This window comes from Corythoichthys intestinalis, chromosome 1 (assembly GCF_030265065.1).
Source record: "Corythoichthys intestinalis isolate RoL2023-P3 chromosome 1, ASM3026506v1, whole genome shotgun sequence".
NCBI lineage: Eukaryota > Metazoa > Chordata > Actinopteri > Syngnathiformes > Syngnathidae > Corythoichthys > Corythoichthys intestinalis.
In genome coordinates, this window is record NC_080395.1 from 22,595,372 (window position 1) to 22,612,804 (window position 17,433).

The 17,433-nt window shown below is 38.4% G+C and overlaps 1 protein-coding gene across 1 annotated transcript in view; it reads right to left on the reverse strand.

Moving 5' to 3' along the window:
- LOC130906696 (serine protease 23-like) overlaps positions 1-17,433 on the reverse strand; it is a 70,189-nt gene that overhangs the window by 4,902 nt on the left and 47,854 nt on the right. The window contains exon 2 of the mRNA XM_057821281.1: positions 742-1,000. Within this exon, the coding sequence (XP_057677264.1) occupies positions 742-767 (26 nt within the window). The 5' untranslated portion in view covers positions 768-1,000. The remainder of the gene's footprint in view (positions 1-741; positions 1,001-17,433) is intronic.

The following is a 17,433-nucleotide window of genomic DNA, read 5'->3' on the forward strand; positions in this document are numbered from 1 at the left end:
AGCAATACATTAAAAAATAAAAACGCAAATTAAAAAAAAATCCATGAGTAATCAAATATATAATCATAAATAGAATAATAAAATATATATATATATATATATATTTTTTAATTTTGAAAAGGAATGACAAAAAGATAAATTCAAATAAGTGTGTACTTTGCTTTGGGTATTTTATATAATTCTCTTGTCACCCCATAGTTTAACTCTTTGGCTGCCATTGACGACAACAGACGTCCAATCCATTTTAACTGGGCGGGGCAGGAAGCATTTGTATGATCTCATGTGCAATGGATTGGACATCAATAAGTTATTTTAAATATCAATTTCTCCCTTGTGCTAACTACAACAACACATACTCTGTGACCTGGGCTGGGAGTGAATGAGTTAATTAAGCTAATGATAACTTTTGAATTTATTTTATATAAATCTCTTGTTGTGTCAATAAGTGATTTCAATTTGAATATGAATTTCTCCCTTGTGCGAACTACACCTACAAATACTGACATGGGTTGGCAGTGAATGGGTTAATTCACCGATAACTTTTGAATGTCCACTGTAGTGACCACTGTCCCTGAAAGGGTTCAAATGCCATCCTTCCCAGTTCAAATAGATTAGATGTCTGAGTCTGTCAGTCAGTGGTAGCTAATTAGTCGTCACCTGTAAACAAAAACTTTTAAACTCCCTTCCTACTTATTAACATTGTATTCACGTGAAAACCCACATTGGACACACATGACATACCGTGAAAATCCAGTGTTGCAGCACATCGTTCATCCAAAATTAATGCAGTCAACCCGAGAGTTTTTCAATGTATTGTAAAGCCGTCCGTTTCTGCGTGAACACGTCGCCTGTGCACTAATCCAAATCCGATGCATCGAGTTGTCCCATGTTAGTGCACCGGATGATGTATTGAGGCTGCAACACGGCGTCGGTGCATCCAGGAGGAGGAGGGGAAAAATCGGAGGAGGTTTCCTGCATGCGTGTGCGGTGCCTGTCACATCTGCAGAAAGGAAATGTGCAGGTCAGTCACGTGACTCGACGTGTCATCGACGCCCTCGTACACAAGCGTGCTGTTGTATAATACATGTGGGGCAATTCACAACTGGAGGAAAAGCACGCATAGGTGTCAGAAAATCCTTTCCCCCCAATACTCACTCTTCAGAGTAGTACATTAAAACTATTATTTTCGGGTTCCTGGGTTGGAGATTTAAGCAGAAAAGTTCAACAAAAAGAAAGTGGAAAATTATTAAATATAGTACTACTATGTCAGTTTTTCAAAGGAATTGTATGCAACTCGCGCAGGTTCTGGACATGTTTGGCTATGTCCAAACTACGGCCCGTGAGCCAACTGCGACCCACTGCCGAGTTTTTATTGGCCACAGCCAGTGTTGTCACTAAAATGCGTTACTGTAATCTGATTACTTTCTTTCAGTAATGAGTAACCTTATCGCGTTCATTTTTCTAAACCAGTAATCTGATTAAAGTTCTTTGTGTCTGTGCGTTACTATTTCGTTATTGCCTCATAATTTATGTAGAATGAAGAATATAGTAGTCTTGTACAAAGAGCATTTTGAATAGAAAATGTAAGAAAGGTTCGCACTACGTTTTTGTTTCCTTGGTAACCGCTCACAGTTACTTCCTGTTTTTTTCTCGAGACCCACGCGCTAAGTGTTTTGGGACTGAGAAAGGCATGTGCCAGCGTAGGCGCACATTCGAGCCGAGTGCAGCCACCTGTTGAGATGTGCGAGGGAATGTTGATCTGTGTGTGTCTATAAATGAACGTATTTTTTCCTCCATGCTGGAGATTTCCAGCGATAGGTTGGAGCTGCTACATGCGCGGCCGTTTTGTAACTTTGCCATTGCAACGGCAGGTAGTCATCGGCGAGCATTGTTTACATCATGTTCGTGTTGCACATTCATGCCGTGAGGTAACGTGTTCGTTTAGCATCTTGGGATGGGATGTGTTGGAATTCCGATTGAATGTATCCTGCTTAGTTGCCTCCACGTTTTGTGGCCAAACTGATAGTGCGTGTGTACGCCACGTTTTGTAGCCAAATTGACCGCATGGTGCGGGTTGTACGCGCGCATCCGCGCCCGCCCCCACCTTTGTGTTTATTGCACTGTGCAATTTGTGTGCTGTTGATCATTATGCAGTCAATTTGCATTGTTTTACATTGGTACATATAGTGGGGCAAATAAGTATTTAGTCAACCACCAATTGTGCAAGTTCTCCTACTTGAAAAGATTAGAGAGGCCTGGAATTGTCAACATGGGTAAACCTCAACCACGAGAGACAGAATGTGGGGGGAAAAAAACACAGAAAATCACATTGTTTGATTTTTAAAGAATTTATTTCCAAATTAGAGTGGAAAATAAGTATTTGGTCACCTACAAACAAGCAAGATTTCTGGCTGTCAAAGAGGTCTAACTTCTTCTAACCAGGCTCCACTCGTTACCTGTATTGATGGCACCTATTTTAACTCATTATCGGTATAAAAGACACCTGCCCACAATCTCAGTCAGTCACACTCCAAACTCCTCTATGGCCAAGACCAAAGAGCTGTCGAAGGACACCAGAGACAAAATTGTAGACCTGTACCAGGCTAGGAAGACTGAATCTGCAATAGGTAAAACGCTTGGTGTAAAGAAATCAACTCTGGGAGCAATTATTAGAAAATGGAAGACATACAAGACCACTAATAATCTCCCTCGATCTGGGGCTCCATGCAAGATCTCACCTCATGGCGTCAAAATGATAACAAGAACGGTGAGCAAAAATCCCAGAACCACACGGGGGGACCTAGTGAATGACCTACAGAGAGCTGGGACCACAGTAACAAAGGCTCCTATCAGTAACACAATGCGCCGCCAGGGACTCAAATCCTGCACTGCCAGACGTGTCCCCCTGCTGAATCCAGTACACGTCCAGGCCCGTCTGCGGTTCGCTAGAGAACCTTTGGATGATCCAGAAAAGGAGAATGTGTTATGGTCGGATGAAACCAAAATATAACTTTTTTGTAGAAACACAGGTTTACGTGTTTGGAGGAGAAAGAATACTGAATCGCATCCGAAGAACACCATACCCACTGTGAAGCATGGGGGTGGAAACATCATGCTTTGGGGCTGTTTTTCTGCAAAGGGACCAGGACAACTGATCTGTGTAAAGGAAAGAATGAATGGGGCCCTGTATTGAGAGATTTTGAGTGAAAATCTCCTTCCATCAGCAAGGGCATTGAAGATTAAACGTGGCAATGATCCCAAACACACAGCCAGGGCAACAAAGGAGTGGCTTCGTAAGAAGCATGTCAAGATCCTGGAGTGGCCTAGCCAGTCTCCACATCTCAACCCCATAGAAAATCTGTGGAGGGAGTTGAAAGTCCGTGTTGCCCAACGACAGCCCCAAAACATTACTGCTCTAGAGAAGATCTGAATGCAGGAATGGCCCAAAATACCAGCAACAGTGTGTTAAAACCTTGTGAAGAGTTACAGAAAACGTTTGGCCTACGTTATTGCCAACGTAAAATTGGTAAAAAGTAACCGATAAATTATTCTTAAAGTATCTTAGTTACTTTAATAATAAAGTAATCAGTAAAGTAACTACATTACTTTTTTTTGAGGCGTAATCAGTAATTAAATTACTTTTTCAAGTTGTCTGTAACAACACTGACCACAGCAAATTATGACAATAGTAAAATACCATAAAATTTTGTCCGCATTAGCACCATGAGCTCAGAGGTCATAATGTGAAACACGTTGAAACCAATGTAAGAAACTGTGGAATTTAAGTATTTTTATTCTTTTTTTCTCTGCAATATCCTTGTACCGCTGGATTATTTTGTTGCTTGTAACCCTAAACTCACTGCCATTGAGAGTTAAGAAACATCAAATCCATTTCAACTTGGAAGGCCAGCATTGAGGAATGTGTTTCACGTACAATGATGGTGATAAACGTCCAATCAAACAATCGCTGCCAGCCCTCTCAGTCAAAATGGGTTGGATGTCTATCATGATCAATGGCAGACACTGAGGGAGCTTTCACACTAGACCAAGAGGACCAGGGTCCGGTTGGAGGGCTATTTCGCAGCAACAGTTGCAAATCAGTTGTTGAAAAAGTTCAGCATTCACCGTGCCAACCGAACTTTCCGAGAAGCATCACCTGGCCAAAAGGTGCACTCATTGATTTGACAAACAGAAGAGGAAATACCTCCATCCTGGTAAGTAGCATGGGGCATCACAGCGTGGTGCTGGGATTTTGCATGTAATGGAGCATAGCATTATTTTTACATGTTAAAGTGTATGTAGTTTGTTTTATTACTCTTATTTTTTTCAAAGCTAATATAAAAGTGCATCAATGTGTCAATTTTTTGTCAACTGACGTTTTTGTGAAGCGGAAGTTTGTATACACCTAAGTTCAAATAAAAAACAAACAAACAAAAAAAACAACTAATGTAGCATAGCAAGTCACTCCCTTCCGACTCAATGACGAACGAACTGTCGTATATAAAACATGCAGAGGGGAAAATTAAACTACGAAAGGGAACCGCGTGCTATCCCAAGTCACACAAGCGCGCCCTCATTTTTGTGACTTTTTGGACTGTCAAATTGTTGCTGCTTCCAGAAGAGCGAGACTAACAAAACGGCCGCTCCGATAGGCTCCGCCTGTCTTAGCCAGTCACTCTCACACGGTAAATTCAGCAACAGCATGCAAAACACAATCGCCACAGTAAAACACGATTCTGTGTCTCAAATTTAATTGCTTAACGCAGCACAACAACTTTTGGCCATGGCTACTAGTCTGTCATGTTGCCATTGTTAATTGAATAGCTTCCGCGCTGTACTACCGCTTCCAAGGATGCCTTGCGCGTACTGTCACAACCTAGAGCATCACAGCTTCACACCGTTACGCTGCACATAAAGTAGCAAAACCTGCTCCGGTTGCATTGACAAGTGAAGGAGCGTGCGTTTATAGCGGACCGAGACCCATGATTTTGAGCTGACGGGTGTTCGGTTGTTTGGTCCAAACTAGAGGTTGGATGCGTGTTCACATTTACAAAACGAAGCGAACTATTTGAAAAAAAGAACTCAGTGCTTGTGATCGAAGCAAACTATTTGAGAAAAAGAACTCAGTGATAGTGTGAAAGCACCCTGAGTTGATGCTTAAAAATAAATACATTTTCAAAACACTATCCTTTTTCCCCGATTCTGTATGAAGATATACTGCATACTGCCGTGTTTAATATATTAAAGCGAAAGTATTCCAAAAATTTGATTTTTCTGAAAGCGTCTCTCAGTGAAAAAATCTGAAGAGGTAGGAGCCCTCCCACTTCAAAAGGATTGGACGTCTAGCATGGTCAATGCCACTTATTGAGTTAAAATAATAAATGTAAAATGTAATTTTAATATTTAAATGGAAAAAAAGATACTATAATGAATTTAGATAGGCCACCTGCAGTGTTCAGATTAAAGTGAATCTTGACATTTCTTATGAAAGATAACATTTTCAATTTTTTGTTTGTATTTCATCCTAGCAAACATCGGGCGAGAAGCACAGCACGTAGATCCCAAAGACATTTTTTGGGGTCATCACAGCTTATGTGGTACTTTCCTGACCTAATTTCTTGCTGAATCAAAAAGCATGTTGTAATGATTTTGTCTTCCAGTCACTTAATGTGTTTTAAGGTAAACATGTCAGTGATCACATCTCCTTTGTAGGGTGGACCAGCTGGCTCAAACACTGTCCTCGATAACCCGCAACCCCTCCCATCCTCCAACATAGTTACAAGTAAAAGTTCTGAAAGCTCCAACTTTCCTATGTTGTCACAAGTGCATCTTTTATTTAGTTATTCAATTTTGAAGTGGAAGGGAAGTTGCTTATCATAAACATGTATCGTCCAATGCTTGTGAGAAAGACGTGAGTGCTAGAAATGGTTATGAAAGACCCCGTGTGTTTGGCTGTGCCCACTGTTGTCACGGAGACCCGCATTCCCTGGACTACTGTCCATGTTAATTGTTAAATTCCACCCACTCTCATGCGTCTGGCCCCTGACACAATCAAACAAGCATGGACACCCTCATGTATTCAATCTGCTCTCTTTAACTGTCTCCACTCCTTTTTGTTTTCCCATTTTTGTGCCTCTCACATTCTCATTTCTTTCTCGTTTTCTCATCCCTCAAGGCCACAAAACAGCTGTTTGGCTCTCGCAAATCACCACAATGGGCCTTTAAGAAGTTTGTTGCCGTGAAATGTTTGGGAACTTGCTCCAAGTCTTAGGGCGAGCCCAAAAGGACCATGCAAAGTCTATTTTATATACAACTTTTAAATCCTCATGAAAAAAGGTAAACACTGTCAGCGGATAATAAACACAACCATGAGAATGCTAATTTATAGCTTTATATGGTAATGTTGGGAACTCGGTGATTTACGTAACTGTGTTTTGGTTACTTCATGACACTTGTATGAGAAACTAATCACACTTTTTTATTTGCAAAATGGTAAAATTACTTTTTTTTTCTTTTCCACACATTGTCCTTGAATGCACAAAATATGTTAGTTTTTTTTTTCTTCGGGGCCAATTGCAGCCCATGAGACAATAATTTGTGGCCTCCACTTGACATCCAATTAGTGCTGCCCATATGTAGCCTATTTAGTGATGGTCAGAAATAATAACAATAATAATTTTAAACATAGACTTCATAATAGACGGAACAGGAGGCGCGGGGCCGATTAATAGGAGGCCTGCATTGTTGGCGTGGCCGTCAAAGCTGACCGACTGGAATGACAAAGAGCTTTTTTCGTTAAGAATTCTTGTGAATTAATGCAATGAATTCTTTATAGATATGGACGTCGATTCTTGGGGAAAAAAAAAAATGTGCAGTTAGCATTTATTTTACATAAATACGTTGAAGTATAATGCTATTCTGTTAGTCAAAGTGGCGGCTGCCATATGTAAACAAAGCTTTTTACGTTGAAAGTTCTCGTGAATAAATGCTTAAATCCCTGAATTCTTTTAAGATATGAACGTAAAACAGTCTCGATTCTTTGTTAAAAGAGCAAAAAAAAAAAAAAAAACAGGCAGTTAGCTTTTATTTCACTTAAATATGTTGAAGAATGTTGCTAGTTTGTTAAACAATGTGGCGGCAGCCTTACAACCAAGAGCTTTTTACGTTGAAAATTCTTGTGAAAATAATGAAAAATAACCTTGAATCTTCGAACAAATCACTCCTGAGACAATCCTTCCTGATTGTATGTGGTACAACCTTCGTACATTTTCAACCTAAATCACTGCCTGTGTCACTGCGACCAACTGAATAACTGAAACGGATTGGTGGATGGCCCCCTACTTGCAGGCGTGGCGCAGAGAAGGCCGAATCTGACCCGACTATATCATTATGAAGTCTATGATTTTAAATTAAATTAAATAATTGAAGGATCCATTTTGGGGGAAAAATTGAAGTAAATAAAAATAATGGTAACACATTATTTGACAATGGGTTAATAAGACTGCCATATGACAGGCATAATTATGACATGACACTGTCATGATCAAAAATGAATGTTTATGACAGATGTCATTAAGTGTCTTCTGGGAAATTGTCACTTTTGAATGGATGCAAAAGATGTGGACTGGACATAAATGGGGTTAGTGACAAAATACCATACAATACAATACAATTAAGACACTGATTGACAAAATCGCAAACTAGCCTAGCGCTCCGTGCTAAGTAGCAATGTGTCATCAAAAAGAGAATACAAACAAAACAATTGGCTTCCTGTACTCACCTCTGACGGGGGCACACTGGATCTAACAACATAAAAGACAATCTAACTCTCCACACTTTGTAAAGTTATTGATTCAGCAACCCAACCTGAGTGTAGGATACTAGCAGTGAACTCTCTCTCTGTTTCTCTAATCACGGGCACGCAAGCACAACCTCACATTACACACAAAGACCCAAACGGGACTCTCACAGTTGCCGGTAAAAATTGATTATTAAAATTTGTTGGCAACTAATTTATTAATCGATTTAATAGATTACTTGTTGCAGCTTTAAGTGTGACCCTTATGTACTTTGCTCTGGGAATTTTATGTATGTTTTATTTTGTTTTATAAATTTCCTGTGACCTCGCATAGCTTAATTATTTGGCCGCCATTGATGGCAATAGACACCCAATCCATTTTAAGTGGGAGTTAAAATCTCCCAGTTGAAATGGATTGGACGTCTATTGCTGTCAATTGGTGTCTTCAATATCAATTTAATACATTCTCTGTGACCTGGGCTGAGAGTGAGTGAGTTAACCTAATAATAACTTCTGTATAGATATCCTCTTTAGTGACCACTGTCCCTGAAAGGGTTACGCAAACATTTCAAGGCCTCATTTTTTTCATTCCATGTTGGTGCTATGCTCATATGTTATGAATGGCATTTGAAGGGCAACATTTGTGCTGTCTCAGGCATATCAATTTGAAAATAATGTAGAGAATTTGCTTGGCAAGTAAGGTTATTCATTCACTAGCAATTGAAGCACTGCTTATTTCGATCTGTTTGTGAGTGTTCCTTCTTCTTGTTGCATTATGGTAGGTTGGTTCTCATATTTCTCATGCTTATCACAAATTTGATTTCAGCAAGAATTCTCGGGGTTTTCCCATAAAGATACGTTGAGTGACGGCTTGTTAATTGAGTGATTTTAACCCTCCCTTGGAACTTGGCCTTTGGACTTGGTGTATGAGTAAAATACTTGGCACGGCTCGACATGTGATTTCCTGCCCTTTTGGAAAATGACTCACGACTGGTGAAAGATGCATGACAATATGGAGTCATTTCAACTTGGAAAATCACAGTTGACATTTTTGTGTGTAGTTCACGGAATATGCATAAGAAATAACAGTTGAATATTGTCTTAAATAATTGATTAACACGGCTTGCACCAGGGGTCTCCAAACTTCTTTTCTCTGAGGGAGCCTTTCAGGAAAAATTCAAGAATGCAAGGGCCAACTTGGGAAAAAAAAAGTTAAACATGACTATGCACATACTGTATATACCGTATATTTTATATATATACAGTATACACTCACCGGCCACTTTATTAGGTACACCATGCTAGTAACGGGTTGGAGCCCCTTTTGCCTTCAGAACTGCCTCAATTCTTCGTGGCATAGATTCAACAAAGTGCTGGAAGCATTCCTCAGAGAGTTTGGTCCATATTGACATGATGGCATCACACAGTTGGTGCAGATTTGTCGGCTGCAAATCCATGATGCGAATCTCCCGTTCCACCACATCCCAAAGATGCTGTATTGGATTGAGATCTGGTGACAGTGGAGGCCATTTGAGTACAGTGAACTCATTGTCATGTTCAAGAAACCAGTCTGAGATGATTCCAGCTTTATGACATGGCGCATTATCCTGCTGAAAGTAGCCATCAGAAGTTGGGTATATTGTGGTCATAAAGGGATGGACATGGTCAGCGACAATACTCAGGTAGGCTGTGGCGTTCCAACGATGATCAATTGGTACCAAGGGGCCCAAAGATTGCCAAGAAAATATTCCCCACACCATTACACCACCACCACCAGCCTGAACCGTTGATACAAGGCAGGATGGATCCATGGTTTCATGTTGTTGATGCCAAATTCTGACCCTACCATCCGAATGTCGCAGTAGAAATCGAGACTCATCAGACCAGGCAACGTTTTTCCAATCTTCTATTGTCCAATTTCGATGAGCTTGTGCAAATTGTAGCCTGTTTCCTGTTCTTAGCTGAAAGGAGTGGCACCCGGCGTGGTCTTCTGCTGCTGTAGCCCATCTGCCTCAAAGTTCGACGTACTGTGTGTTGTTCAGAGATGCTCTTCTGCCTACCTTGGTTGTAATGGGTGGTTATTTGAGTCACTGTTGCCCAGCTCAAACCAGTCTGGCCATTCTCCTCTGAACTGCTGCTCACTGGATATTTTTTCTTTTTCGGACCATTCTCTGTAAACCCTAGAGACGGTTGTGCGTGAAAATCCCAGTAGATCAGCAGTTTCTGAAATACTCAGACCAGCCCTTCTGGCACCAACAACCATGCCACGTTCAAAGTCACTCAAATGACCTTTCTTCCCCATACTGATGCTCGGTTTAAACTGCAGAAGATTGTCTTAAACCATGTCTACATGCCTAAATGCACCGAGTTGCCGGCATATGATTGGCTGATTAGAAATTAAGTGTTAACGAGCAGTTGGACAGGTGTACCTAATAAAGTGGCCGGTGAGTGTATGTGAATATGTAATATACAGTGTTGTCACAGATTACTTGAAAGTAATAAGTAAGTAATTTAATTATTGATTACGCCTCAAAAAAACTAATGTAGTTACCTAACTGATTACTTTATTATTAGAGCTGTCAAACGATTAAAATTTTTAATCGATTTAATTACAGCTTAAAAATTAATTAATCGTAATTAATCGCAATTAATCGCAATTCAAACCATCTCTAAAATATGCCATATTTTTCTGTAAATTATTGTTGGAATGGAAAGATAAGACACACGACGGATATATACATACAACATACTGTGCATAAGTACTGTGTTTGTTGATTGTAACAATAAATCCACAAATGGCATTAACATTCTTTCTGTTAAAGTGATCCAAGGATAGAAAGACTTGTAGTTCTTAAACGATAAATGTTATAGCTACAAGTTATAGTAATTTTATATTAAAACCCCTCTTCATGTTTTCGTTTTAATAAAATTTGTAAAATTTTCAATCAAAAGTAGAGTTAATATAATAATAAGAGGAATAAAAACAACAATAATAAAAATAGAGTGACCAAAGTCTTAAGTTTTACGTGTATTTTGCATAGCTATTTTGATATGGAATGCCAGTTCATTTTTCATTGTTGTTTAACTGTGTGTCAGAATAGGGCCTCATTACTATAGACTGAAGTGCTTTTCTTTTTGTGAACATTATTTTTTTGGGGAGAGATAGGAATATTATTTTTGTTGTGCTTTCGCTAAACGATACTTACAGTGGGGAGAACAAGTATTTGATACACTGCCAATGGGAAAACCCACTGGCAGTGTATCAAATACTTGTTCTCCCCACTGTATGTTTGTTGTGAAGGAGTTGCCAATAAACGGCGCAGTCCAAAGAATGCCTGTGTCCACTCGCCTCTACTGTATAACATATATTTGTACATATCTTACCCAAAATACAACAAGAGACACATAATTGCCACTAAAAGAAAGAAAACTTACCGAAATATGTGTGGAGTACAAATAGCAATTTGCATTGCATTGTGAATACAGCATAAACGTCTCACAACTACTAATTCTCCCACGTTTAGAAGAAATAACATGAGTATGGAACGGCGCTGTCCCCAAGCGGCCAGTGGCATTCTCTTCACTCTTAACGTCCATAAACGGCCTCATATGATGTAATCTGTTTGAGGCGATATGCGAGATGGTCATTCACCCAAGCGCCAGCAGAGGGCGGCAAAACTCCATTACAACAAGTGAGCGTTTCAGTGTATTGTCATTTAAATCTGTCTGAGCGGGACATCTGCGTTAATTGCGTCAAATATTTTAACGTGATTAATTTAAAAAATTAATTAACGCCCGTTAACGCGATAATTTTGACAGCCCTATTTATTATCAAAGTAACTAAGTTGCTTTAAAAGTAATTTATCGGCTTTTTGACTCAACATACGAATGACAACAAATGGCAACAATCAATTACATGTCATCGCATGTAATTGACTTTCCGATCATTGGATTTAAAGAGAACATAACGGGAAACGTGATCCATCAATGCCAACCTTCCCACTCTAAATGGATTTGATGTCTAAATATGTCAATAGCAGTAAATGGGTTAAAGGCTGCAAGCAACAAAATAATCCAGTTACATGAGGACGTTGAGAGGCGGGGGATTGAAGAGAAAAAGTCCAGCAACAGCAGAAAAGTCAAGAAAATCACCACCAACATTAAATTATTTTTCTAATCTAAAACATAATACTTATTCTACAGTTTCCTGCGTTGATTTCAACATGTTTTAGGTTTGTACACCTGAGCTAATGTAGAGGCAGTGTTTAGTTACAAGCTCTGTCTAGTGTTGAGGCTGAGAAGTCCAACAGAATGTAGACTGAACTCAAGATTCTAATACAGAATATATTCAATGATATTGTCATAATTTGCTGTGGGCCATTAAAAACTGGGCAGCAGGCCGCTTTTGGTCCGCAGGCTGTAGTTTGGACATCCGTAGTCTACACCCTGTGTGGCAACGTGATTTATTCATATGCCACTACATGCTGCTTGTACTTTTTTTTTGTCCGTCATAAAGAAAAAAGCATTTGCTTCAGGCTGGTTATGTTTTATTTGACAAGAGGAAATTTGATGTCATATCTAACTCGGTTCCAACTCGATAAAAAGTGTAAGGCTGAACACAATTGTTTACGACCAGTTGGAGCTCGCATAGACCACAGCAAAAAGATGATTTATCCACACAAGTCTACATAGTAATCCAAGTTGAAGCATGTCTCATTTATCATCAGACGTTCTTGAATTTTCTTTTCTATTTTAAAAGGTCTGACTACCGCAATGAGCTCTGACTCAGTGACTGTGGTTGCTTCTGTCTCTCGCTAATCTCATTACCAGCACCAAGCTGAGAAAACACCTCATTGAGTCAAATCTGCCACTATTGATCAACTAATTGATTATAAAATTACTATAGATATACTGTATATACATTTTAGGGCTGAACTATATTGGAAAAAATTGACATTTCGACTTTTTGGGGATTTGTGATATGCGATATTAAAACTAGAAGAATTTTTTACCGGATGACTTGAATAGATCTGTTTGGGAAGACGTTGGTTGACCCAGCATGTCCACATTGTATTCATATAATACTGTTTATCTACCGTTAATTTACGCTTCGTTGTAAATATTCTGTTTCGTATACACTGTATTTAAAAAAAAAAAAAAAAAAAAAAAAAAAGGTGCCTGAAATTGACATTTCAAGTCAACCAATTTCACTTGAATTTTCAAGTTTTGTTGGTAAACTCCAAAAACTCAATATTTTAATTAAACAGGACATCCGTTAGTGTGAACGCAGAATTGTAAGTTTAGAATGTCAACTTGACAAAATGAGTGGGGAACCTTCAAAATAACAAGTCACTTGTGATCGGAAACTAAAAAAAAAAAGAGTTGTTGGTGAAAACTCAATATTTTAACTAAACTGGTAGTAGTTTGACCTCAACATTTTTAGTTAAACTTGTCAAGAACTCACATCAATGTTTACAATATTAACATGTATAATGAGTTTAGGAATACTTTGAATAAGTTAATTAAGAATTTTAAGACTTGACATTGATTGTCTGCTTAAAATCTGAAGCTATTATGACTTATTATAAATATTATTTTCATAGTGTATTTTAATATATGGCGGAAAACACTCAGGTGACTTGAAGTTCCGCTCTTAAAAGTTTAGAATATGCGAGTGAATAATTTTTTAAGTGGTTTTTTTTTCAAAACAAAATATTAGACATCAATTAATGATTCTAAGCTAAAAATGAAAGACATTTTGAAAAATAGAATTAATTACCGTAGTTTTATGGCTGAGTTAAAACAAAAGTGGTTGCGCGACGTCTGTAAACGGGGGTTTTCAGGGTAAAACGGACCAATCAAAAATAGTTAAGGGGCTTAATGCACCATAAATCTGCTATGGCAGCATGTAGACATATTGTTCTATCAAACACAACAGTTGTTTTGGCTTAAAAGACAGCAGTTTCTTTTAAAGAGGAGTGCAAGAGCAAAAACTGCTTTTTCAGTCTTGTCTGTGTTTTCCGCCATGTACATATATTTTTTGTATTCTTTTTAATGAACAAAAAAATACAAAATGGGATTTTAACAAATTTACACGTCTTTGCGTTTTAAAAATATTTTTTTTAAAGGGGAAAAAAAATGTAAATATTCTCTTTAATTTTTTTAATTAAAAAAAAAAAAAAACAGTAACACTTTATTCGACAGAGAATTATAAGACTGTCATAAGATAAGTCCCTCATAATTATGAGATATCCCTGTCATGAGCATTATTGAATGCTTATGACAAAAGTCATTGAGTGTCATCCATCCAATTTTGTCACTAACTCCATGATAATTTGCCTGATGACACTTGATGAAGAAAATAATAGCTGTCTTTTCAATTCTTACTGTTCAAAAAAATAACCTGAAATAATGTTCTAAATATTGCCGCTTCTGTCGAAAATCCAGCTTTAGCAAAAAGCTCTTTTGTCTTTCCAGTGAAATAATGTAAATCAAACCGAAGCCTCACAACTATACTCATTTAACAACAATAACAACAACAGCAAAAACGTAACTTTAGTCTTTAGTTTTTTTAGGGCTGTCAAACGATTAAAATTTTTAATCGAGTTAATTACAACTTAAAAATTAATTAATAGTAAATAATCGCAATTCAAACCATCTATAAAATATGCCATATTTTTCTGTAAATTATTGTTGGAATGGAAAGATAAGACACAAGATGGATATACGTATACATTCAACATACGATACATAGGTACTGTATTTGTTTATCAGAACAATAAACCCAACAAGATGGCATTAACATTATTAACATTCTGTTAAAGCGATCCATGGATAGAAAGACTTGTAGTTCTTAAAAGATAAATGTTAGTACAAGTTATAGAAATTTTATATTAAAACACCTCTTAATGTTTTCGTTTTAATAAAATTTGTAAAATTTTCAATCAAAAAATAAACTAGTAGCCCGCCATTGTTGATGTCAATAATTACACAATGCTCATGGGTGCTTAAGCCCATAAAATCAGTCGCACCCATGCACCAGCAGAGGGCGACAAAACTCCAAAAAACACAAGTAACAAGTTGGCATTGCACTGTGCTGTCATTTTAATCTGTTTCAGCGGGGCATGTGCGTTAATTGCGTCAAATATTTTAACGTGATTAATTTTAAAAAATTAATTACAGCCCGTTAACGCGATATTTTTGACAGCCCTAGGTTTTTTTTTAGCTCTTTGCAGGACGATGGAACCCTGCTTCGACGTTGTCTCTGCTACTGAACACAGCAGAACCAACTACTGGACAGGCTTTCTTGGAACATGCCACAGGTACCCCAGTACCGTAGTATTCTATGTAAAACGTCAGTCAAATTCAACACACATTAATTGGTCCGTGAAAAATGATGAAAACTGGGCATTTTCATGAATTTATTAAAACCCCGCCAGACGCCCCGGACAGGATGTAAAAAGTGGACATGTCTGGGCAAAAGAGGACGCTTGGTCACCATATTATAGCCGTTTTATGACACCACTGTCAAAGTGTTACCAAAAACTAAAGGAAAACACTGTAAATATTCTCTGATATCAGTGGTAATAGTAAAAGTACTGAATAACACTTGATTTATATTGGATATGAGCCAATTAGTTGACTAATGACAATCATCAAAAATTAAAAATTGTGGCACTCCTAGAATCAAGCACAATTTTGGTGGCTGAGATCTTCATTTTTTACAATTAGGGATGCAAGAGGTCAAAAAATGTCTGGTAAATTCTGGAAGGACTCGGGGGCGATTAAGTTCACGTCACCTGAGTTCCCACCACAGTGACATCTTATGATTCACACCGACCAGAACAATGACCTGCCATTTGCCTGCACATTTCCTGTTTTGGAAGGTATTCTTCCATTGCGCTAGTTGTCCTTTGTGTGCTTTTAAAAGCTCAAAGGTCTGACTCTTCCGTCCTGGATGAGATGGTGGCGACATGTTGAACATGAAATGTCAGCATACTTACAAAGATCTCGTCAAGCATTTCGATTTGTCTTGTCAACAACCAATTTTTCTGTTTGTGCGTGGGAGCGCGCTTGTCAGGAATGTGATGAGAGTTGGGCATTTTTTATTCTCACTGAACTGCAAGCAAATCACTCTCATCACTTCTGAGTTAAATAATTGTGGCCCAGTGGTTGTGGAGTAGTTTTTCCCCCAACCCAGAGATTGAGGGTTCGATTCCCTGCCCTTTTGACCTTGTCTTGGTATCCTTGAGCAAGACACTGAAACCCATGTTGCCTCTGATGCTGTGTCATCAGTAGAGATGGGAATCTTTGGGCACCTAACGATTCGATCACGATTCAGTGGCTCTGATTCGATTATAAATCGATTATTGATGCACCCCCAACCCCCGCTTTTAATGTTTTGTACATTAGTTCCAAAATTGTTCAAAAATCCTCTCAGGCTAAACCAAACCACTATTTCAGTATCAAGTTAACAGTTAATAACAGTAAATAAAATACTCAAGTCCCCATTCTGTATCAGCAGCTTTAAACTACATTCAATTAATTTAGTGTTGTGAATCAACCGTTAAAGTTGTTAAAATTGCTCCCGTTATTCCATAATTTCCCTTCTGTCTACTTTCGACATGTTAAAATTTTAAAACTATTTCATCATTTAAAGATGGATTCTTGTCAAGATTTTGCCGATTTAGGAGTATTTTAGATAAAATGTTAATTAGGTTCGCTACAACGGAGCCTTATAGAGAAGTACACTGCTTCAAGATGGCGGCTGTTTATTAACGCTGGCAAGTCTGTCATTTCGCATCTAGGTCTCTAATACATGTTCTAACGCCGCCGTCGTCTGTCAGTTCGCATCTAGTTTTACATACTAGTACATGTGATATCTACCGTAGCCGTATGTGGCTGTGTGTTTGCAGAACTAGCAACTGGGCGTTGTTTGTAGCGGCTGACAGCCGCAGTCGGGTATTATTGTTTTTTTTAATCCAGCGGCATGAATTGAACATATTATTAACTCTCGGTCTGTTTCTCATTGCATCCCGAAGACCGCGCTGACTGTTTTAGTTCCGCTTTACCTTGTATAATTCAATAATCGGAATCTGGATGTTTGTGAATCGTTCTCGAATCTTCCACGGCCGAATCGCGAATAATCTAAGAATCAGAAATTTCGCACGCCTCTAGTCATCAGTAGGTAAAAGACGATATAGTGGAAAGGCGCTATACAAGTGTACGTCCATTAACACACTTCCTATTGCAGCATGGAGCTATGATTGTTTCAATGCCATTGAAAGTAAGGATGGGAACCTCTTGGTACCTCACGATACGATATGGTTTGCGATACAAGGCTAACGATAATCTCACAATATAGTGATATAACAATTATCGATACATTGGTCAGGAAATAATTCTACAGTATTTTAATATACTAGTAATAAACAGACCAACAAGCTCCTTCTGCTGTGAATTGGAATTCATTTGAACTGGGATGGTGGCAGTGAATGAAATTTCGTCCATTCGCTACTATCCCTCCCAGTTCAAACGGATTGGACGTCTATGGCAGTCATTGGCAACCAATGAGTTTAAATTTGGGACATTAAATGGGCATTTGCTGTTGATTTTCAGTCACTTCCTGTTAATTT